This window comes from Athene cunicularia (assembly GCF_003259725.1).
Source record: "Athene cunicularia isolate RWA chromosome 5 unlocalized genomic scaffold, athCun1 chr5_part1, whole genome shotgun sequence".
Lineage (NCBI taxonomy): Eukaryota > Metazoa > Chordata > Aves > Strigiformes > Strigidae > Athene > Athene cunicularia.
Genome location: NW_020799101.1, coordinates 43,148,082 through 43,171,960, shown reverse-complemented (window position 1 = coordinate 43,171,960; position 23,879 = coordinate 43,148,082). Strand labels below are relative to the sequence as shown.

The 23,879-nt window shown below is 37.0% G+C and overlaps 1 protein-coding gene across 1 annotated transcript in view; it reads left to right on the top strand.

Annotated features, from left to right (window-relative positions):
• The first annotated feature begins 5,205 nt into the window (after positions 1 to 5,205).
• MYBPC3 (myosin binding protein C, cardiac) overlaps positions 5,206 to 23,879 on the top strand; it is a 63,206-nt gene continuing 44,532 nt past the window's right edge. Inside the window, exons 1-8 of the mRNA XM_026849490.1 lie at positions 5,206 to 5,358; positions 14,452 to 14,718; positions 17,355 to 17,450; positions 17,717 to 17,803; positions 17,940 to 18,088; positions 19,072 to 19,189; positions 20,587 to 20,635; positions 21,922 to 21,966. Coding sequence (XP_026705291.1) covers positions 5,334 to 5,358; positions 14,452 to 14,718; positions 17,355 to 17,450; positions 17,717 to 17,803; positions 17,940 to 18,088; positions 19,072 to 19,189; positions 20,587 to 20,635; positions 21,922 to 21,966 — 836 coding nt within the window. The 5' untranslated portion in view covers positions 5,206 to 5,333. The remainder of the gene's footprint in view (positions 5,359 to 14,451; positions 14,719 to 17,354; positions 17,451 to 17,716; positions 17,804 to 17,939; positions 18,089 to 19,071; positions 19,190 to 20,586; positions 20,636 to 21,921; positions 21,967 to 23,879) is intronic.

Sequence of the window (23,879 nt, the reverse complement as noted above, 5' to 3'; positions counted from 1 at the left end):
ATGCAGAGTAAATTCTGCTGATCCCTACACTGGACCCAACTGACACAGTCAAAACTTCTTCAGGAGATAAAATCTAGAAAGTTCTCACTGAGCATATGCAGACTGTGTTTTTTTTTCCTGTAGTCTAGAATATGGAGAAACTCAGGTTGGTTATCATGAAGCCAGTTAAAAAGGACATCCCTAAAATGAAAGCAAGTTAACTGTTAAATGTCCAAAAAGATCTCAAATATGGGGCATAAAGTGTGGGGATGCAAAATTGTTGCACAGAGGGAAGCTCAGATAAGCAGGATCAGCATTACCCAGATCTCGTAAGCTCTTGTAAACTCAAATTCTGTCAGTGAGGCCAAGTGCATTTGCACCGTACACCCGAGAGCTCTGTGTTTCAAAAGCATGAAGGAAACACTCTGCCTGGTTTTGTGGGGTGCAGCACTTCAGTAAATGACTTGTGCTGGACCTGTGCTCTTCACTGAGTCAGCTCAGTTATCCTACCATTCGCACCAGTAAATCTGCAGCCCCTGGAACTGAGAGTTAATTATACTACCTTGTCGTCAGAAACTGCTGAATCACGTAGGAGGTGATATTTTCACAAAACAAAACTAAGAGGCAGAGAGACAAATAAACAGAGACAAGAAATCAAATGGCATGACAGAAACTAAAAGCAAAAAGAAACCCAAAGTAGAAAAGTAATATATAGATTTTCCGCCTGGATAGTTACATCTGGGCAAAGTCATAACCATCTAAAAACGTAGCCTTTTAATAGGAAATTGGATAGACTTATTAGAAGGAGGTGCTGCTAACTTTGTCTAAAAATAATAAATCCTCAGGTTTCTCTGCATAAGCTGTGCTGCATCTATCCAAAATCAGGAAGATACACCACATGACCTGTCACTGCGGGCCACTTATTACTGTCATTTTTGAACCTGACTTTGAACTACATGATGAAAGCCACTGTCTGAGACACAGAACAATAATTTCAGACTTGCAAGATAATTCCTCTGACAAGGAAGGACACCCTTTTCCTTCTCATTCAATTCTCTAGCAAAGCCCCAGAGACATTTATTGTTGCTTCGCTGTGCTTGTACATCAGTTTCATTCGAATATAGGATGAAACTTCACACACTTTCTAAAAAATTGTGTAGTGTTGCAGTGCACTAGTTAGTAGTTAGCACAATCCACTACACATCTATTTTGGGCCAGTGTAGCCATCGCTATCATACATTTCATTTGCATAGCAGTTTTGTTATTAACAGCAGCTACATAAATAAATAAATATATAAAATGTAGAAAATGCTAGAAAAGTTTACTATTACAGCAATGCTGACACCTGGTAACCAAAAGTGTAATAGCAGAGAAAACATTCATTTCACTCTGCCTCGAAAATCCAGACACTATTTTAAATAACATTTAAAATCACAAAAGCTGCAAAGTTATAACTGGAATAGGATCATTTCCTGCATCAGGTTAAATGATTCTCGTGGCTCTGTTTCATTGTGGGGAAGAAATAACTCATACTCTCCCCAGATTAAACATGATTTTGAATCCTGGAAAGTATCTATGGAGAATATCCAGCTAAGGGACTGACTCACCACAGCACTCGAAATAAATATGCTTGATTTGGAGCACACAAGTAGTCAGAATTAAGTCCGCATTTAGTTGTTCATGTCCTCCAGTAGCTTGCTGAATTAAAACTATACCACTGAATGTTTACAGAAAGAATCAAATCTACAGTGACAAAGACATGGAATAGATAAAATTAAATCCTGAGAAAAGAGAACTAAAAGAAATAAGTTACCAGGTGTTGCCATGGGTGGAAAATCCGCTCATGAGAAGGAAAATGCTAAACCACATTAAATAAGGAATATTTATTTAAACAAAGAAAAAATAAACACATATGAAGTTTAGGAAACATGAAAGGCATTAGGAAAAAGGTTCCCAGGCACTTATGAGAGTCAGTATCTCTTCAAGTCTAAAATAGTTTCTAAGTATCTGTTATAAATAAGCAGAAGAGAGTGCAAAACAGACTAAACTTGCTTACATGATCCCAGCAAGCATCGTTGAGATGAACTCCTGCACGCTGTACTCCCTACATTAATAAAGTGAATATATTGTCTAGCTTTCCTTTCTAATACACAGTATAAATGCTTCATTATATTATTATTTATTTTTAGCGACCTATTATCCTAGCATATTATGTTTTTTAGAATAGCATAAATTTGAGATTCCCTAGGAAATAATGGCTCATAGACAGCCACCGGGATACTACTCTCAAGCAACACATCCTTAGAATTCGATTTAATGAATGACTGTATCTCCTTTAAGTGGCAACACGCTTTAGATCACCTCATCTATTTCCAGAGAAATTTATGAACGCAGTTATTCTGCAAGCCATGCAATGCTTTGCAGGACCCTTCCATTGCTGTCCAAGTGATGAAAGTGACCTCTTACAGACAAGTCATTGTCAGACACATGCCTGACAATTTTACAGACAAATACCTGACAATAAGAAAGGGGAAAACAAAGGATGTTCCGTATGTAATGTCAGATTTTTAAAAGTTTTAATGTAGATTTACACAGCTGTATTTTTTGTCCTACAAAGTTGGAGGTGCTGTGACAAAAGTATAGAAAACAACCAATGTTCAGACACTGGACGGCAATTTCTCCCAGAACAAGAGGATATTCAAATTGAAAGTTGGAAAATACAGAATCAATAATAGAATTCTTATTTTTATGTGTGTTTCAACAGTGGAATCACTACTATTGTAAATTATTGAGTCCAAAAAGTTAATGTCGTTTTGGAGAGAAATGAGTATTTAGGTCAATCAATAATATTGAGAGTTCCAAAAACTTAGAAGAAATATTTAAGATTTGTTTATGCCAATATCTACTAGCATCCAGAATGAGTTCTGTGTTAGATATGCATTATCCCATATTTAATTATTCCAAGGTTCTCAGTTCTTGCTTTGAAGCACCTCCTACTGGACACTCACTGAGTACAAATACAGGCTTGGATAAACACTACATGCCTGCATTTTAAAGAGTTTGAATGTAAGTAAATATTTCCTTTAAACCCATACAAATGGGTTTATTTCCACTTACACCATTTTAGTTAATGGTAATAAAGGCCTATGGTGCTAAGTGTAAAAAAACCTTCAGAACTGAACAATCTTTTGAATCCAAATCTGACATGTCAGAATACTATGTATTTTATGAAATCAAGAACCTTGGAACATAGCTTATAGGCTTTCCCTAAAAGTAATTATTTGCTAATAGGTGAGGGAGAAAGGATAAAGTAACAAAACTAAATTATCTATGTAAAATTATTCCTGAGGAAGATTAGTACATGCTGGTAGGAAAATTAGTACATGCTGATGGCAATTCCAAGAGGTTTATGTTTTAATTACTGAATAATTGACTTCTAGGCAGCTAATTTCCTTTGTAAACATTATTTCAAGGACACATAATAGAGAAGCAACTAAGTTGAGAAGCAGTGTGGCTCTGATCATAGTCCACCTCTGGATAATCTGCGTAGATTTTATTTTCTTTCTCGCTATCCGTCCGTGGCAGCTCTGTCTCCTGTGGCCTCTATTGTCTGAGGTAGCAGGGACACAACTCTCTTCCCAGAAGGGGTCTGGATGCCATTCCAACAGAATGTTGGGGATCAGCTTTGGAGAGAAGAGGGAGTTAATGGCAGCTGTCTAGTAAGGAGAAATATTTAAGAAAGGAATAATGATTTTCCCTAGTTGAGTGACAGATTTTTTCATACTGTGAGATGCAAGCCCCTTGAAAGAGCTCAAGCCAAAGCAAATACCCGAGATTTCCTGACTCCTGGTGAAAAGTCTCAAGCAGAGTATAGTAGGTCAAAACCATATAATGCTCACTTGTGCTCTACTGGAAACAGAGGCAGTGGAAAATGTACTTGGGTGACATCCTCCCGTCTTCCTCACTCATATGTAAAAAAAAAAATAAAATCCTTCAGAGGAAGAGGAGGATGTATTTGGCCCAAAATGAGGAGAGGTAGCAGCAGTTGTTCTTGCATGTTCACATTTGTACTCTGTCTACCCAGAGAGCCACGTGTGAAAAACAGACACAAAGTACAGTGACTGATGGGTTGTGTGCACACTCATTTATTGAGCTCCCTGCCAAAAGCAGAAATCCTTTAGATATAAGTTTTTACAGACTAGTAAAACTGGAAAGCCACGGGGTATTTTTTAATTAACTAGTGGTAGCTAAAATGTGCTAAATGCTTAGCCTACAGTGTTTCTCTAATGAAGCTCAAAACTCAAAATGCGACAGAGAAAAGTGACAGAAAATGAGTATAACACCAAGTTAATAAAGAGACAATTGTACACAGTCTACTATTTTGACGTATGCTATATGCTAAATAATTAAGAAGCAATGGCTGGAGCATGAAATGACAATACCAGAATAATTTTCTAGTGAGATTTTCCCCAGATCTTTTAAGCAAAATTAAAACCTCTAAAGGTATGAAATAGAACTTTGGAACTATTTTTCAAATGGTAAAAAAAAAAAAAAAAATAGTTTTTCAATTTTTTAAATTGAAAAAAAAAAAACACCTTGCTAGTTCTCAAGAAATATATGCTGTGGATCAAGTGGGTGGATGGTGGATGGGGAGGGAGGACTCAAACTATTTAAGTAGTGTCATGCTTTCTGGTTGTGACTGCAAATGTCAGTAATGTATAAGTGTCTCTGAAAAAGAAAGTTCTTCCCTTCCCTAAAGGGGGAACATTCAGTTCTACAAACAGTCTTTGGTAGAAGATTAAAAAACCAAACCAAACCAAAACAAGAAAAAAGCTCTCTGAGGGGCTGTTCAGTTCTGAGACAATTATAACAATAACAAAGACTAAAATAGGTAGCAAGAATGCAAGCAGATGCACACTTAAAGTACAGAACCCGCATACAGGGGGTGTAACTATCAGATCCAGATTGCTGAATGTGCTATAAACATGGCAGTGTAGGAATTCTTAACGCTTTACATACGTGAAGCTGGAAAATGTACTGTATGCATGTGCGACATCAGATTGTGCTCTGGTTTTTACCAACAGATCAGTGGTAGCCAGTCTTGGGTGGTTTGAGCTCTCTGCCTCCTGGAACTTGGCTATATTTATCCCAGCTGATGTAGCCTGTCAAGCGTGTCCTGCTGTTGATAAGGTGCCATACTTGACAACAGTGAGGGATCAAGGGGGAGGAGCAGGATGGGGGCTTCCACGGAGTGTCTCTTTAGGGGGTCTCAAAAGCCCTGCAGGCTCATTCCTGTTTAGCTCGGACCCTGCTTTTTAGATACAACTGGGAGCTTCATCAGAAACAAAGTGAAGATGCCAGAGCCCCTAAAGAAAACAGGTAAGGATCATCACTGACAGATAAAACCTAAGAACAGCTTGACAGGGAAAAATGTGAGTAGCTTTTGTACTCTAGAGATATTAGATGCCTTGGTGGGAAAAAAAAAATAGAGAGGAAAAAGAGATGATATTTTATGAAGTTATAAACGTAAGAGATGTGAGTGGTCTTGCAGAGAAATCAGTAACTACTTTGGCAACCCTCAGCCACAGAATTTTCTCAGGAGACTTTGCATGAGGAAAGAATAGAGATAAAATATGTTTAATTCTCAGATTCTTTTATTTTACTTCCTTTTCCAGACACCTTTAGGACACCCAAAAAAAGCACGTCATCTCTCTCTTGAGCAATTAGTCAGTATAAACCTCTCCTGCTTTTGTTTTGGGTTTTTTTCCCTGACAATTTTGAGAAAGCGTTATCGGCAAACTTTGATGGTATTTGTTGTTAGTGAAATCTCTGTGAAAATGAAAGCAAATGGCACCTGGTTCAGAGCTTATTCTTTTTAGTTCTTCCAGCCAGTGACAGTAGAACTCTAGGAAAAAAGAAGACAACATACTGTAAAGAATATATGTGTATTTCTTTTCACTCACTCTCCTCCATCCTTTCCCCTTGAGGGGTATCTAGCCATTTTCAGAAAGCCAGGGTCACAGAGCCCAGTGCAAGTCCTGCCCCACTAGAAAAATATCAGGAAAATATTTCAGATTAACGAAAGTTCTAATTTAAAGTTGAGAAATAAGGAATCACTCAGCAGCTGCCCACATAAGAAAGAAGGGGAGGCCTAGCATGGGGTGTAAAGTGCAATGGATGTCTTTGAGAAGGAGGAAGAGAGCCTGGGAAGCAGAAAGAGGAAGAGTTTAACTTCAGGGTACCTGTGTGTGGGTAGAGGAAGATGTCTCAGGAGCACTTTGTGTCCACAATTAACTCTGTAAAAAAAGTTGTCGAAAGCTGAAGTTACGATTCTTTGAAAAGTGTGCACATACCAAATACCCAGGGCTGGAGAAAACTGTACTAAATCTGGAATTCTTTACTTTCAGAGCTCTCACTTCACTGATGCTGGTGCATACCCAGAATCACTGCTTCCTAAATGTACAGCACAAGGTGCATGCTTCTTAGTGACATGCAGTTTGGAGTTAGTCAATAATAGCTGCTGATATTAATGTAGGCCTTTGAGCTCTGCAAAGGACTGAACAGGCATCAGTCTCCTGTTAGGCTGGTCAACGGGAGTATCTGCTGTGGTCACCACAACAATAGGAGAAGAATTTGTGAAGAAGAACTTCCATTTTGGCCAAAATATTTAGAATCAGTCATTGCCTGAGGCAGCGCACAAATCCAGCCTGTATCTCCCATTAAGAACTGCAAAGCACTAAAGCATGATTAATTTCAACAAGGTTTTTTTTTTATGTTTCCTCTATATGATAACTCTAAAGCAACAGTTGTGTCACCAGTCCTTCAATTTTATCTCAGCTACACCACCATTTCATGTCCTTAAAGCTGCAATTTCTGAAAACAGATGGAAGTAAAATAGTATATTAAAAAGTAGTATATACCAGACCTTGTAACTGTAGAGAAATCCTTGAAAATATAAGATGTAAACGTTCAGCAATCACCCCAAAAATAAGATGTTCGTAATCATATTCTATTTTTAAAGTCACACAATTTTTGAGATTTATTGAAATGTCTAATGCTTGTGATTGACAACGATGATAAAAAAGAAATAGGACAGAGTAGGCAAAATTTGACAGTGTGACCAACTAGGCATTGTGACTTTTGATTTCTGATGGTTTAACTGTCTTTAAAACAACATTTTCAGTCTCTGTGGATGCTCTGTTGGTGAAGATGATGCCCACCTTTGCCAGTGAGTGGTAAAGAGAAATTCTATTCCATCTTGTTTCTCTAAAGAAATCTAACAGGTGTCCAGCATCACTAGTCCTACACAATTCTTATGAACAAACCAGCCCAAACACTGTCATTATCACAGCAGGGGGAGGAAAAGCTCTCATCACCCACTCCGGCCAAGACAGAACCAGTCACATGCCCCGTAACTTCTAGAGGGGATCTTCTCATTCTCCCATGAGACATTAATCCCTTTGGTTTTCTGTTTCATGTTGTTTATATAGTTCAAACCATTTCAAGATGGGATAATGTTGAGCATAATCTCGTGAGGGATGAATAATCATCTAGCAATTTATACTTGCACAAATCACAATTCCTGCCTTTCACATACCATAGAGTTAGAATATTGAAGAACCCTAAGAGATCTTTAGTCTATATTACTGAAATTTGGGCATCTAGTGTATGGGTAAAGGAAAATGCTTCATGCCAGAGAATGATCAGAGATATTCTGCCTATATCTACTGTTTCAACAAACCTTTTAACATGTTTTTTTTTTGTTGTTGTTGTTGGGTTTTTTTGTTGTTTTTTTTTTTTAAAAAAAAAGCCCAACAAACCACAAAACCTGAAAGTGAAGTAGATAAGGCACTGCCCTATTTATTTACAGAATACCAAAAGAACTGTCGTAGTTTTCCTGAAAATCTATAAACTCCTCAAGAGCAACAGGATTTAGAAATCCTGTAGCATTTTAGTGTCAGAGCAAACAATCAAACATTGAGAAGCGTCACTTTTTGCAGGGTTCTGTTGCAGACACTTTATGGTCTTCTCCCTTTGATTTAAACATCTCATAGTTAATCTCTGGTCAAAGGTTTGCTTTTTGGAAAGTTCTGATCGCTTTTTTTTTTTTTTTTTTTTTTTTTTTTTTTTTTTTTTTTTTTGTGAAAATTCAGAAAGGTTAAAAAACCCCAACCATTTCCCTAACAATAATTTGTGACATTAAGAGGAAACAGCTGACCTTTTAACACTAAATTTAGTAGATAAGTGGGACTTAATGGGAAACGTGTGTATTACTATATCTGGAAAAGGAGAAGTCTGGTATTACTTACCTTCTCTGAAAGTCAGTCCGTTTCTATTAGCGCGTTTTATAGATTGAGGAGTCTAGATTTGGCAGTTCAAACTAGGAAATTTTATCAAGGGTGTATAAATACCCAGGCTTTTTAAGCACACAGAGGCTTTTGGCATTAATAATCAATGTTGCAAAATGAAGAGATTGGACTGTAGAATTTTAGTTTGAATATAAGCTCATTGCTTTGCATTTGCAAGCACCTAGCGCAGTAAAGTACTACTCCATGATAATGAACGTCTGTGCACTATAGTAATGCAAAAATAAATAATATTTCATATAGATATATTTTTCTTTTTTGTAAATTAAGATTCAAAGCAAGCTGAACATTGTTACCCCCATTTTACAAAAAATATGATGGATGCACAGATAAAGAGGTGGCTCTACTTAGTGAAACTATTCCTCGCCTGTTGCTCATGTTACAGGAATTTACAATCTCAGCTGCTGAAGTAGGCAAGGAATGATAAGATTGAGTAGTTCAATAGCTTTTGGATCACGGAATGATTAAGCTTGTAATTGCAAGAAGCCACTTAGGTCCCGACCGAGGAATGCACAGCATCTTTATATAGTTCCTCAGCAAGGAATTTACAAGCTCTGTTACTGAAGTCTGCTTATCCACAGTTTGGCTTTTAACTCAATGGAAGAGCAAATGGTGTAAAAGGAAAACTAGATGCCAAGTGTAACTACTAAGGCAAAGATAAATTTTCAACATGAAGCCTTAACAAATTAAGGAATTACAAAGGCTAATATTACTTTTTTAATATTCATTAAATACATTGACCAGATACATGTTTTAATACCAAATACACAGAATGGGCAGTAAGATAACTCAGCTTTCCTGGAGAAAACCTGCAATTTTTTTTTTTTCAAATTACACTCTTTACAGATTTCTGCTGGAGTCTGTAGCACATGCATTCAACCAGATACATTAGGTTCTCCTAAAACACTTATAACTTTAACAGATTTTATTTCAGAAAGGCAGAAATATAATTTGAAAGCCTTATCTAACATGCATTCTCCTTAAATGCTTACCTCCCTCTCCTCCATGTATATATCACAAATAATGAATGACGAAGAGCTGAAGTCAGAGCCACCACTCTGAAAAGCAGGATGAAAATAAAAATAATAATAATAAAAAACCACAACCCAACACACCAACAAGAGAATAGCTCTCCTCCAGCACTCTATCTAGTTAAAATCACTCTTGTGGAATTCACACTTCTTTCTCACTTTCATTTCACATAATTCACACACTTCACATATACTTTGAAATTCAGTGATTTTAGGAAAAGGTTTTCACCTCATGATTGTGATTCTTAACAAACCAGATTATGTAGAGAAAGTAGCTAGGAAGTTAAATTATTCCAGATTATTTTAATACGTGTCCCTTCTCCATTTTTCTGGCAATAATCAAATAGGAATGTCTCTTCTAGCTTGTAATACAAATTTTTATTCTTATTAGGGATATAGCAGTACTTAGTAGCTACTTACTAACAATCAGATGCTGTACAAAGACAGTACGAACAGTGTCTGCCTCAAAACACTTGCAAAATAAAAGCCCAGTAAATAGATACATCAACCAAAAAAAAAAAAAAGGCAAAGAAAATAATGATTAGTACAATACATAGAAACCTGGGTAGTAGCTTAGCCATTTTCTAGGTTTTTGCATAGAGGAGCATGAAAAATTTTTGAAGTGGAATAGTAAACTACATTGATGGTGGATGTTAGAAGGAGATTGCTTCAAAGCAGGCCAGAAAGTAAGGGGAAAAAAAACATGAAGGTGCTAGTATGAAGATTTAATAAATGGCAGCAGTAGGAAGGCAGAACACTGGTCTTAATATTTTATTTAGGTGAAAAGTGAAAGAAATTGGGTTTGGAAGTTTAATTCTTTCATTCCAGCTTAATTTGACCAAAAGCAAATGTATTTTATATTTCTTCAGCCTCCTGATTGAAAGACTTATTAATAAATTATTATCAAAATGAAACCTGATCACGGACCTCCAAATAGTGCTTTTTATTACTAACTAATGAAGCTGTATCTCATGTAAAATACAAAACTGTATGGCTGATGTGCACATCCTCAGGTATTACAAGACTTTTAAAGGATGGGTGCTGCATGCAAGTTCCAGTAGCAGCAGCATTAGCCACTGAAAAGCTTTCTGCAAGACTACTGCAGACCACACGGAGCCTGCTTCCTCTTCTGCCTGGGGTAGAAATATGCTGGTTTACATTACTCAGAAGTTACATGAGATTCTTTGCACTATGGAAGCTAGAAGTGATTAGGAAGGGCTGGAATATGAGAAATAACATGCTGAAAAAAAATGGGTTAGTACTAAGTGGCCTTAGTCTCATTTTCTTTCATTAGCTCCACATCCCTCTTCTCTCCCCATGGTAACTCCTCACAGCAATTCCAATCCCATCCCTGCAAAACACACACCCACACAGCACCTATCACTCCCCTTCAGTAATTCCTGCCCTCATCTCACTAGTAACTCACATGCATCTCTGCTCCCTCCCCAGAATTACTATAGTATGTTAGTGCTAATGTCACCTTCCCTCCCTTTGTGTAGGGTGGGTTAGAATTTACTGGGAAGCAGAGAGTTAACAAAGTGGGCAGCAGCGGACATGGGCTACTTGGTCATCAGGTGCCCCAGCCTGATGGCTCCTAAGTGCATGTGTGACTGGAGTCTGGATAAACATGTGATAGTGTCTGTGATCTGCCAGTGCCTGACAGGCACAAGAGCTGTAAGACATTCCACAACATCACATGAGAGGTGTCACAGTCGTTGGGTTTTCCACAGCCTGATGGTGGTGGTTGTGTCCAGGAGTGTTTTGAGTATGGGATGGATAGATGGAACTCAGAGGGGCGTATCTGGGTAGAAGCCAAATGTCAAAGCGAGAGAGAGATTGCCAAATGAGGAATGTGTTTCTGATAAAAGCAGGCAAAAACGAGGCTCTCAGGACAGACAAGAAGTTTTGAATCGTGGTGTTTAGGAACATTCCTAATGAGGAAAGAGCTGGATTAGATTGCTAAAACTGCATAAGAAAAAAAAAAATAAATCTGCTGGTGAACTTGGATTCACGTGTTACTTCAAGTAACAGCCACAATGAAGGAAACCAGAAATAGCTGATCTCTCACTTCTCTTTCTTCTGTTAAGCAGCCTATTTTTCCCCCAGAAGGAAAAACGATGGCATTCTCTTCACACACTCGTTCAGCAATCTCTCTTCTACAACACTTTCCTGTAAAATCTGCAGCTGTACATCACTAGTTTTTCTTTGCAAAATGAACAGTAAAAGATTAAAAGAAATACAGAAGAGTACAAAGAAACAGTAGTTTAGACACTGTCACCCACCGACTGAATTCTAAATGCAGGAAAATTACTTAAGAGTCTTCATTACCTGTGAAAAAGTGGGTTCTCAACAACTGTTCTTGCAGGCCTTGGGAGATTTTGGGCTTTTCCAATTTTATGCTTTAGTCGAAGTATTCACAATTATTTTAAGTTGGAACTGAAATGAGTCTTTTGGCAGGAAAGGAAGAGAGAGAAAGGAAAAAAAAAAAAAGAAAAAGAAAAAGACAAGGAGACTTGTAAACTTCTACATATGTATTTAGATTTCCCAAACGTCAGAAATATTATGTGGTGGTGGAAATTTCTCACTGTGCATGTAGTTCTGGTGAACAATCTGTTTTTGTTGAGTCATCTAAAGTAAATGTAAGAAACCTAATCACTTTGTAGGGTGTGCAGCAGATCAGAGTTATTTCCAAGTATGCATGTCTTGAAACCCTGCCATTTGTAGGCTGGAACCTTTACAGGCCACATCGTTGTTAAGTAATTAATATATTTATAGATTCTTTTGTGCTTAAATAGAAGAGTGATGATGATGATAGCACTCGGAGACAAAAACCATGCCTCCTGGCTGGTTTATCTCTAATGTCCTAGGGAGAGGAGCGGGATAGGAGGTATTTCAGGAGGGAGAACTGACACGGCTCCCCACCGTGTGTTAGCCTGGCCACCTTTACATGTCTTTGGAATTCTGTACTTCAAATCTGCTGTCTACAGCAACTCTTCTGCAGTTATTCATGATACACTGCATCAAAGAATACCCTGCTTTTTTGTTTACTGATGTATAAAACTACATCAAAAGATGGGCAACTGGAAACAGGCATTTGAGTATTATGCTGTAGTATAGAGCTTTATGTTCTACACAGTACTATACTCTGTTTATGAACAATTACACCACTTACAGGTCTGAGGTTAGAAAAAAACTCCAATAAAAACATGCAGGGACATTCCACTCCCAGAGGAAATTCCCCACACTTATATCTTAAAATGGAAGAAGAGCGTGCAGAAGAATACAACAGGAGCTCAGTCAAGGCTACCATAGGCTCAGTGCAAACCAAAACTGTTTTTTCATCAAACATATGAAATGTGGGGAAGAAAAGAACAAAAAAAGATTAAAATGTAATTTGGGGGTTTTTATACAACAAAGGCAAAACACAATTCATACTAAATTTTAAAAGTATTTGTATTTGATACTTTGATATTTAAGCAGCTTTGAATCCTTTGCAAAACAATGCAAGAAACAGGAACTGTATCATGACTAAAGCCCAAAGGCCATCACATGAAATCTTTGCAGATGTAACTCCATAAAATAATATATGGAGTCTGAGGACACGCTACGGGAATGGAGATTTTGTGCAATGAACTGATGGTATTATTAGTAATATACCATTTATACTAAAGCACCTGTTCAAACAGAAGTATAAACTATTTCTTTTAAAATATTTCAATGCCATGTTCCCTTCACTTTTATACAGCAGAAACAAAAGTTTAAAGCTAATTATAGCCATCCTTGTGGTGTTTGGAAGAGTTCTTGTTGCTGCCCAAACAGGAGAGCCATAGACAATTTGCCACATAGGGGACATACAATTAAATGAGATGGAATTACTAATATTTTGTAAAAGCATGGTTATGCAGGCATAAGTCAATGAAAAGATGACATCATGATGCACAAAAAACAATCAGTGTATGAATCAGAATGTTAATTACTGGTATTTTTATACATAAATATAGCTCATGGCAATTAGCAAAAAGATAACAGGCTTCATTAAGACTAAAACATAAGCATAAAATGAAAACCTTGATTCAAAATAATGTTGAAGAAATCTAAATAAATAAAGCAGGGTAAAGAAAACAGTAAAATAAGTTACCTTATTAAAATCTAATCTTGTAAAAGATTGGGATAATCATGGACCAAAATCATGATACATTGCTTGCTTCCCAAATTCCTATCTCTTGTGCTACTTTGATAACATATGAACTAAAACATCATTTGGTTTATGCTTGTTTACCCCATCTATTAACAATATCATTAATTCTCATTATAAACATCATAAGTGCTTCTTGACACATAGAGGAAACATTTTGATCCAACTTGTAATTAATTAGAAAACTAGTTGCTGTAGAGTTCTGCTTAGGCAAGTACTTTAACTTTCAATGCTGAACTAAACATTCGAATGCAAACAACAATTGATACTGGTTTAGCTGGGATAAAATTCCAAGGGTCATCATGCAAACATGTATTCCATTCCATTAAAGCCTTGATAAGTCAAAATAGAAAGACTAAAGATGAGCCATTAATTCATTGTGGTATATTAGGACACAGGTTCGTGCATAGACTGCAATTTTGTTGGAGGAACAGATCCTGATCCTGTTTAACAGCTGTATTAAGCAACTGTTCAGACAGAATTAATATTTCTAAATAAACTTCATGGCAAGTTAAGATAGAGAGCTTGATATGTGAGAATACATATCTTACCATCTTGTCAGAGATCAAAACATTCACTTATGAAAAACCTTATGAGAGCTCATTATGGGGGAAAGAGGAAGATGGACAGTGAGATGAGTTTGCTATCCATTCCACTTTATTTCATGACAACATGGAGAGGATATGACATCTCAGTCGGTGACAGAACTCAACAAACACAAAGACAATTCCACAACTTCTCTGTGGAAAGTGTTGTAATTTATATCTTGCATGGGCAGATGGAAGAGAAATGAGACAGCTGTTGTGGCTGCAACAGCTGACTACACCAGATATGCCACAATTGCAAAACAGATTTTAGTGAGCCCTCTCTCTTTTTTTAGTTTCTGCATTTACCAAGAAGCCAAAGACAACAGAGGTGACAGCCGGAAGCACAGCTGTGTTTGAAGCAGAGACAGAAAAAGCCGGCATCAAGGTGAAGTGGCAGCGAGCTGGCACAGAAATTACTGGAAGTGAGAAATATGTCATCAAGGCAGAAGGAAACAAGCATTCACTGACAATCAATAATGTAGGAAAAGAAGATGATGTGACATATGCTGTAATAGCTGGGAGCTCCAAGGTCAAATTTGAACTCAAGGTCAAGGAAGCAGGTACAGCAATTCCTAAGCAATTCTATTTTCATCAGTGTTTCCAGTCCCATACGCAAACTTCATGAATGGGGCCCATGGAAATTAGCCTAACTTAACACTGTAAAATTTCTCTACCAGCAATATACCTGTTTTGCCCCGTTATTTTAAGGTACTCATTAATATTAAGCTGAGGAATACATTTCCTGTGGCTGAGACACCCATTTCCAGATGTCAGAAGTCCACACAGTGGACGTCACAGAGGAAATTGCAGTGTGAGATTTAGAATTTAGAATTCTCCATCAAGATTTTCAACTTAACTATTGAAAATCAAAGCAAAGCTAGTCAAATCTAACCTGACCTAAGTCAAGATGCCTGCATCTTAGGTCTGGTTTGGGTTGGGTTTTTTTTAAATTATTTTATTTAAATAAAAAAAATGTAACAATTGACAAAAAATCTACAAGTTATGCTGTAACGTTTTTAGGACCTCATACGTTCCCAAAAATTCTCTCAAAATCACCTGCTACAAAATTACATATTTCAGGAGGGACTTGAGTACAAAAAGTAGCCTTTGTACAGTTTGTAAGCTCACCTACCATTGCTATCTCTGTATGCATTAAAGGATCAGTTAGATGGGAAATTGAAAGACTTCCCCAGGATTTGCCTAGGAAAAACTATAATGAGCCAAATTCTATGGAATTTTCTCATGAAAAATGTCTCAAGATGCTGAGGATAGATTAAATCACTCCTTTTTTGACACAATTTGACCTTACTGATCCTTTTTTTTTCCACTCCAGAATGGTCCCAATTTACCACTTCTGGTATTTTAGTTTTCCCTTTTTAGTTTGGTGAAAAGCTTTAAACTCAGATTGTTTATATCACCTCCTCTCCTTTGCCATCACTGTTTATTCCAGCAACATTATGTTAGTGAGATCTTCTGGTCAGCTGAAAAATATTAGTGAATATTTAAGAGGAGACAAGGCGTTCTGTTCCAGATGAAAAGACAGTGCATGACAGGTTATGAGGAAGGGGAAATTCTAGTATGAATTAGGACAATTCAACAGGTGTCAGAGCACGTAAAAGTGTGATCCTTCTGACTATCCCATCCTGGAAGTAAACAGGTACATATTATACCAGTTATATCTTCCTCATTGTCTTTCAGATGACTTGCAAGTAGAGCCTGGTACAGGCAGACAGCCTACAAATAACTGAGTTACTGTATTTGAAAGTGTAATCATTACCTAAAAGCAACATACCTCTGACAAGCACATGCTGGTGATGGGGATATGAGGGTGCCAAAGGAGAGATCATTTTCCTGTATACATTAGATATTGATGCCTCGAAAGAAACCTTTTCTAAACAGCTACACATCCAAGCTATGGAGCATCTATGCTACATTAATTAGAATAAGGTTTAGGTCTTTCCAGTAAAAATTAGTTGAAATTTATCTGGACAAGATCCAATGGGAAACATAATAATAATAATAATAATAATAATAATAATAATAATAATAATAATAATAATAATAATAATAATAATAGGTAGAATTTGATACTTAAATATTAAAATAATACCAATTTAAAATCACACTGTTTTCTTTCAAGACACAAATACAGTTTAGGATAAAAGACATATATTTTCTGAGAGCGGGATTGACTCATGTTCGTATGTTCACAGATGCTCTCTTGTTTTTCAGACCTTACTAAGATTAGATTGTCAAAGAGTAACTGAATCACCCATTTTTATTTTCGCAAACAATAATAATTTCAGGTCTTCCTTATCAAAAAAATAGAACCCTAACCTGCCCAGACACAGCCACCTCACCCCTTTGTGACAGAGGAGCCATTCAAATTAGTTATCCCATGGCACAGCAGGGCCAGAAATCTCTGGTGGAAAAGACATTGCAAATAGCTGGGAAACTGCATGTGGCACTTGTGTGAGAGGTAGGAAAGGCCCTTTCAAAGTGGCTCTGCTACCTATGGAAAAAAAAAAAAAATCCTTCTGCAACTGATCTGTTTCAAGAAACTCTACCTCCCTCCATCTGCCTCGGTTGCTGACTCCTACTCCCTTTTCATTCATTTCTACCTTCTCCATTGTGCCAAATGCATTTGCCTGGATTTGGCTCTGAGGTCATGGTTTAATTGAGATGCCATAAACCTCCACAATCCAGAGGAAGAGATGATAGATGGATTTTTAAAATACTTTCTCCATATTGATTACTAGCAGTGCCTAGAGCTTTTCCCAAGCCACACACAGCAATAGTATTTGAAACATTACATTCCAAAAGCAGAATGAAAAAAGAATCTCAGGAATAAGCAAATTTTTACAAAAATAATAAATGCATCATTTTTCATTACCTTTTCTATTTAGACCACCAAAGTTAACATCAAATAATAATGTTATTATTCAGCTGACAAGTTTCTACACATCAAGACCATAGAATTTAAAAACCCAGGCATCAGTTCTTTCCAAGCTCAGCAAAAGAGCCTCATCATCCAGCTTCAGCAGGCCCCTTCCAGCACACCCTCTAAATTCTAGAAAACCACAGCTAATTTCCCTGCATTTCCTAAGATATATCAAAAGCTGTTCTTATGCAAAATTTCTTCAGAAAGGAAGTAGAAACATGACTTTTGCTAATCTTGGCTTACATTCATTTCCAGAAAAGAGTGAGACAGTCACTCCTGCTGAAGCTGCTCCGGCTGCACCTGCCTCAGAGTCACCTGCTCCACCAGTAGAAAGCAGCCAAAACACAGAAGGTAATAGAGAATTAACGCTGTTATCAAGTCTGGTTCATCAACAGGAGGGAAGAACAGGAACAGGGAATCCTTAGAGTCAGTGAGGTAGAGACAATAGTCGAAAGCACACCACTAGTGATGAATAACAGAAAATAAAGAATAAGGAATCTTAAAGACAGAAGAAACTTATTGAGATATTTTGAAATTACTTAACATATTCACTATATAGGCTGAAACAGAAGCTGATGCAGAAAGTTCTAGCTAGTTAATTCTGATGTTTATTTTAGTTTCATCTGCTGGGACTGCACCAGAGGAGCCTCTGGACCCTATTGGGCTCTTTGTGACACGACCCCAGGACGGAGAAGTTACTGTTGGTAGGTACAAAATGTGAGTCAAGTGATGTTTGCAAACTGTACCTGTTGCTTGACTGTTTAGCTCTCCTTGTACAGGATGACAGCAGTGATAGAACAGATAAACACTATTCACAATCTTACCTACTTCCCTTACAAGGTGGAAATATCACGTTCACTGCCATAGTGGCAGGTGAAAGCCTGCTGAAGAAGCCATCAGTGAAATGGTTCAAAGGAAAGTGGATGGACCTGGGAAGCAAAGTGGGGAAGCATCTCCAGCTGCATGACAGTTATGATCGAAATAAAAAGGTACAATGGGCAGAGTAAGATTCTCACTCTTCTAGACACTAATCTTTAATCTTGAGGAAATAGAAGCTAATATAAGACTTTTTTGATATTAAGGTACACAAAGCTACACACAGTGCTATAAATATGCCTAGAAATCTATGTTTTGACCATGCAGACAAGAAGCAAGCCCTACATACAGATTCTTGCATACCTTATCTATAATGAAATGAGCAAATGTCTGGAGGACTAGGGGAGCAGTTTTGCACTATTTACCACAGTATTTTCTCCATCTTCCTCTCAATTAATAGATACTAATTATATTTAAAAGAAAACAATAAATCAGATATTTAAGTATGGTCTGTCTTGGTTTATCATATATCAAGCACTCAGCTATTAATGTTGGAATTCATTCTTCTTTTGCGTTGTCTAGACTACTTTAACTCGTTAAGATCCATTTTTACCACAAATGCATTCAAAGATACCGGAACAATTCAATTCAATTCTTGTATTGAATACAAGAGTCTGTAACACGACGTCTCATCCTGTGTGGTATATGAAACACTACCACCCTCTCCTGGATGGAACAGAACAGACTCGCTCACAGTAGCCACTCCTGCTGAATTTTAAAATGTACCGCATACATTCTGGGGAGAGGCTGTATTGGTTTAATGAAAGCTCTAGTCGTGTTTCCAATGTACACGCACTTAGTGTATAAGACAACTGCACACACCAGGACACCAGCATAGTTTGCTAATGCAGCTTTGTATCCTCTGGAAGACCTGTACTAATACTTTTTAGCTGTTCCTACAGAACTGGGGGGATATATGCAATTTTTATGACAGTAATGAGTTCCATATTCAGGAGGTTCTTTATTCTAAAAAAAACCACAGCAGTGTATTTCATCCCTTGTCTATTTGTCTCCATGCCTTAATGTGCTGCATTCTCTTTCTATTTCACCATTTCATTCTCTAACTTATGAATCATATCATTGGTGTCTGTTCTAGGTGTACACCTTTGAAATGGAAATCATAGAAGCAAACATGACTTTTGCAGGAGGCTACAGATGCGAGGTGTCGACCAAGGACAAGTTTGATAGTTCTAATTTCAACCTGACAGTCAATGGTAAGACAAATTCCTGCCACCTTATTTCTTCCTTTCATCATGATTTTTTCTTCCTGTATACCCACCAACAATTCTTTCTGGTACATAGTGGCTACTAGACAAGGATAGATCTGAACAGCTACAGGTACACTTACAGAGCTCACAGAGGAGCACTGGGATGGGCTGGCAGAGATATAGAGCATTAGAAGTAACACTTGGATGTCACTCAAATCAGAACTGTGATGCTCTCAAAGAAAGCATACAGAAAGATGCAAAATCAGCCCAACTTTTCTCTGGCTTTATTCTGATTTCAGATCCATTCTTACATGATATTTGATTCCACTAGAATAAAAGAGAGGTCCATTCTTACTTTGGCAAAAGTTCAGTACCAAAAATGGAGGAAAGGAAAGAGGAAAGGGGAAACAAAAAATGGGAAAATTTAGACATCTGACACTACTATCAATTCCTTTCTTCCTGACAAATTCACACAGAAGCACCTTGGGATATAAAACTGCTTTAAGAACAGATGACTCATTTTACATAATAAATGGTGCCACCCTCACAACTGCTATACTGAAAAGCTTAGCAGCAGTGGAAAAGGAACTACGTTTTAACATCAATTTCCCCCTAGTGTAGAAGAGTTTAGGTAAAACAGTGTAAGTATGAACCACCTGAAAGATTCGAACGTTTGGACCATTTCCTGTTTCAGTGGTTCTGTTGCAGGGACAGTAGCGTGAATTTGCCTTCAGCAACCAATGAGCCTGATATGCAAAGACACAACTTTATTGAAGGTACTCAGTCAGCAGTGTTCATTTTTGAAATTTCACCATTTGGCTGTAGGACTCGTAAGACTTAGGAGCTGTGACTGACAACAGTTTTTCTCCCAGTAGCAGCAATATACCTATTAATACCAGCAGAAGCTTAGAACAGAGCAGTGAAGCTCTCTCTGCAACATCCTCAATGAAGTTTCTGTACATCTCTACGTATTTCCAGGGTTTTACCTTTGCTTTCAGAGGATGGATTACAGTTAATTAGTAGTAATAATATTTGGTTTATATCCAGTGTTTTTTCTCATTAGGGTTTAAATACCCTGTGAAGCCAGTATTGAAATAATATTTACCAGCAGGACAATTGACAGGCAAGAGGTAAAAGAGTTTGTCATGCTGCAGATTATTATGAAGCATGAGACAGAATTAAGTTATACGTGAAACACTGGATGTTGAAAGCTAATTAGTGAAGGTTACATGTTTAAAGATGACACTTCAATCTTTCCATATGTAATTGATCACAATTTACAACATAAGGACTTCAGAAAAAAAAAAAAAATCTGCGAAGGGAAGGCTTTAGAAATAGCACTGTATTTCTGCATTATTTTGATTTGCTCTCCCATTCCTGTTCATCACTTTTTGTCACATCAGAAGCACCAATAACTGGAGACTTGGATATTCGTGCTGCCTTCCGACGCACGTGAGTATGTACAGTAGAAGCTTATGTAGATCAGATTACATTTCCAGGTGAAATTCATTACTTTCCCAGACAAAACTATCTAAAAGCAAGGCTGTTGTACAAACAGGCACAAAGATAGGGATGTCTCCTAAGAAAATATTACTATTAAAATACTACGCAACTCCTAGAAATCGTCTAAGAGTTCAGTCTTTATACTAGCATAAAAATCATGCTTGTCTTCAATTATGCAGTTGATAATGTTTATAATTCCACCAAGAACTTCAGCACTTTTTTTTTCCAGACTTGTAAAGACCACTCCAGACATAGCCAGTAGAGAAGGAGAAGATTCTGTTTAGTGTCTACTCTTGATTTGATTTGGCTTGAGGAACTACCTGTACCTTAATACAAACGTTTGCTAAACGGAGTGTAGTTTGATGTGAGCACTGTAAGCAGCATGTCACTGATAACATTAATACAAGCATTTTGATTGTATTTGTTTTCATGTTTTATAATCATATGAGCTTAATGAAGAAAAAGATACTGTAAGTGTCTGTGTAAAATCTCAAATGTATGTAGGTCTTGGATATTAAAGACTGCAAGGTACTGCACTGGTGTTGAAAAGGCTGTTTGCCCCATATCTGTAATACTGTCTGAACTGATATATAACTTAATGGAATAATGTTCTCCTCTATTAGTAAAATTTGCATTTTTTTTTTTTTAATTTAAACATTAACAACATGTGTTTTTTCACTGTTGAGTATTTCTTCTCCCTTTGTGTAATCCAGTTTCTGGTTTAGTTTTCATATATTATTGCAAAGTTACTAGACCAAGAATATTCCAACAGACACAATTTCTCTAACATAGGACACAAATCATCTGTAGCAACTCCCTGAGTTTTTCCCTATAAGTGCTATTTTTATACAAGGTGGTTTGTTGGTTTTTTTGGTTTTTTTTTTTTTTTTTGGTTTGGTTTTTTTTTTTTTAATTCTATCACAAAGAACTAAAAAAGGCTTGCAGAATTTATGTACAGTCAAATCTATAGGTAGCTGACCAGCCTCGCTGTGATGCCTGTTAAATAGAGGATGCTCAGTGCATAGCTGCATTGTGTTATTTCACTGCAATGAAATTAGACTGCAAGAGTTTCTCTTCTTGCTAGCACAGTTAAAAGAGTTCAGAATCAGTACAGAGGAAGCACAGTGTAAGCTGCTTCAGGCCGTTCAGATTTTCAGTTTCTTCTGTAAGAATAGAGCCAAATTTTGAACTGAACTGTTTAAATCTGAAGCTTTGTCTTTGATACCCTCACTCAGGAGCCTGGCAGGAGTGGGGAGACGGATGACTTCAGCCTTTCTCAGGTAGTCACTGTGTGTGTCAGCAGACAAATTCAAGTCTAACAATGGACTGTCTCTCTGCTTAGGAAAAGGGGAAAAAAAAAAAAAAAGAAAAGGAAAAAACCCACAGAACTAGCTGTTACTTAAATTTCAAATAAATCATCAATTATAGTATGTAGTATTTATATGTGACAAATACATACAAGTAGTAATGTAAACCGAGTATAAATAATGAAAAGGGTATTTTGATAGTTCAGTGAGAGGCAGATCGATCTAGAGAAAATGCATGTGTTGGGCAAGTGGCATCTTCTCACCATTGTTAGAATTAAAAAAAAATAACTTGAAATTATATGCATGTCTGCCCCCTCTTTTTTACATGTTTTCCTCTCTACTGAGCACATCCTGACTAAAACTGCCACTGCTCACTGAAACGTACCAACACACATGTATATGAAAATCTGTTGTTTCCTGGCACACCCTTTATCCTAGCACCATTACATCTCCCACCCTATCCCTTTTGGCCCCAGTGTCTTCTACCATAATGAAAATAGGAACCCTGAGATTAGATGTAATTTATGCATGTGAAAGCAATTATTAGAGTCTTACTCTTCAGAAAAGCTAAACATTGATTGCTGGGCTTTCCTGAAAATCTGATTTAAGTATCATCTGGGAAGCAATAAGGTGACTAGTTATTCTCCCAGCTGTAAACTGATTTTCTGAATATTTGATCACAAAAAGCCCTTTTCAAATATGCGATTATACTAGTGATTTTTATGTACATTTTATGCCTGAAAACATTGAAAATCTTCTGAAAGTAGGGAAAAAAGTGGCCAAAAATATACTTTTCTGTTGAGCATTATACCCAGAAAATTATCCTTTCCAGTAGCGTAATGTCTTGAAAGTAATCACAGAAATAAAACCAGTACTTTCTTAATAAAAAGACCTCACAAATATTAAAAATTACACCAACTCAGAATTGTTCCATATTCTCACCAACCTTGCATTGTCAAACAGCACAAGAGGTTTGGCACTCTTCCATTTTATTGAGTACTGTTAAAATGCCCATCATTTATCTGTTGAGGCTGTCTTCTTACTTTGAGAAATATCTGTTCCTGCAGTATTTTTTCTGACATTCTGATTTACACTTCTACAGACAGATTGATTTTCTATGAAGCAACTAGCACTGTGTATTGACAGAGACATCATTATGGGCTACCACTACCACTAGTACAACTGAAAAGAATAATTTCTGTGTATAAAATAATAGTGTAAGGTGTTGCTACTAGAAGAATCTGAATTCTGTGACACGGCATCACTAGATTCTTATACTCAAGACAACAGAGATGTCAAGGAGCAGCTGAACATTGATGATGGGAGACTGACTGAGAGGAAGAAAACCAATTTTGACTTTCTAAACCCAATCTCAATGTAAAAAAGACCTTTTTTTTTTTTTCTTTTCTTTTTTTTTTTTTTTTCCTAAGTTGATTATTCAATAATCATGAAATCCAGTGTAACTCTCAATACTTTCATATCAAATTCCTGAAGTTATTTTTTAGGAATTAAACCCAAAGAAGTGATTTTAGGCTAAGATCTGTACTTCAAATGTTCAGAAGCACGGCTAAAATACATTTGATTCAGAACACCAAAAATAACACTGTACATTCCATCTGAGGTCACCATATGTAACAGAGAGAATTACACATCAGAAAACTCATGCTTGCTGCTTCTTGTTCTCACGAACTAATTAATCACAATATTGCTTGTCATGATGCTTGTTGAACAACCGCATATTGAACCTCATCTCAGAATCAAAGTCAGACCACAGAATTCCTCCTTTAACTCTCCCAAGCACCAATGATGTGACACTCTTTTCAGACTAATGAATTCTGGAAGCAAAAAGAGCCTCGAGAAACAATTACAGCTGGAATAATACTGGG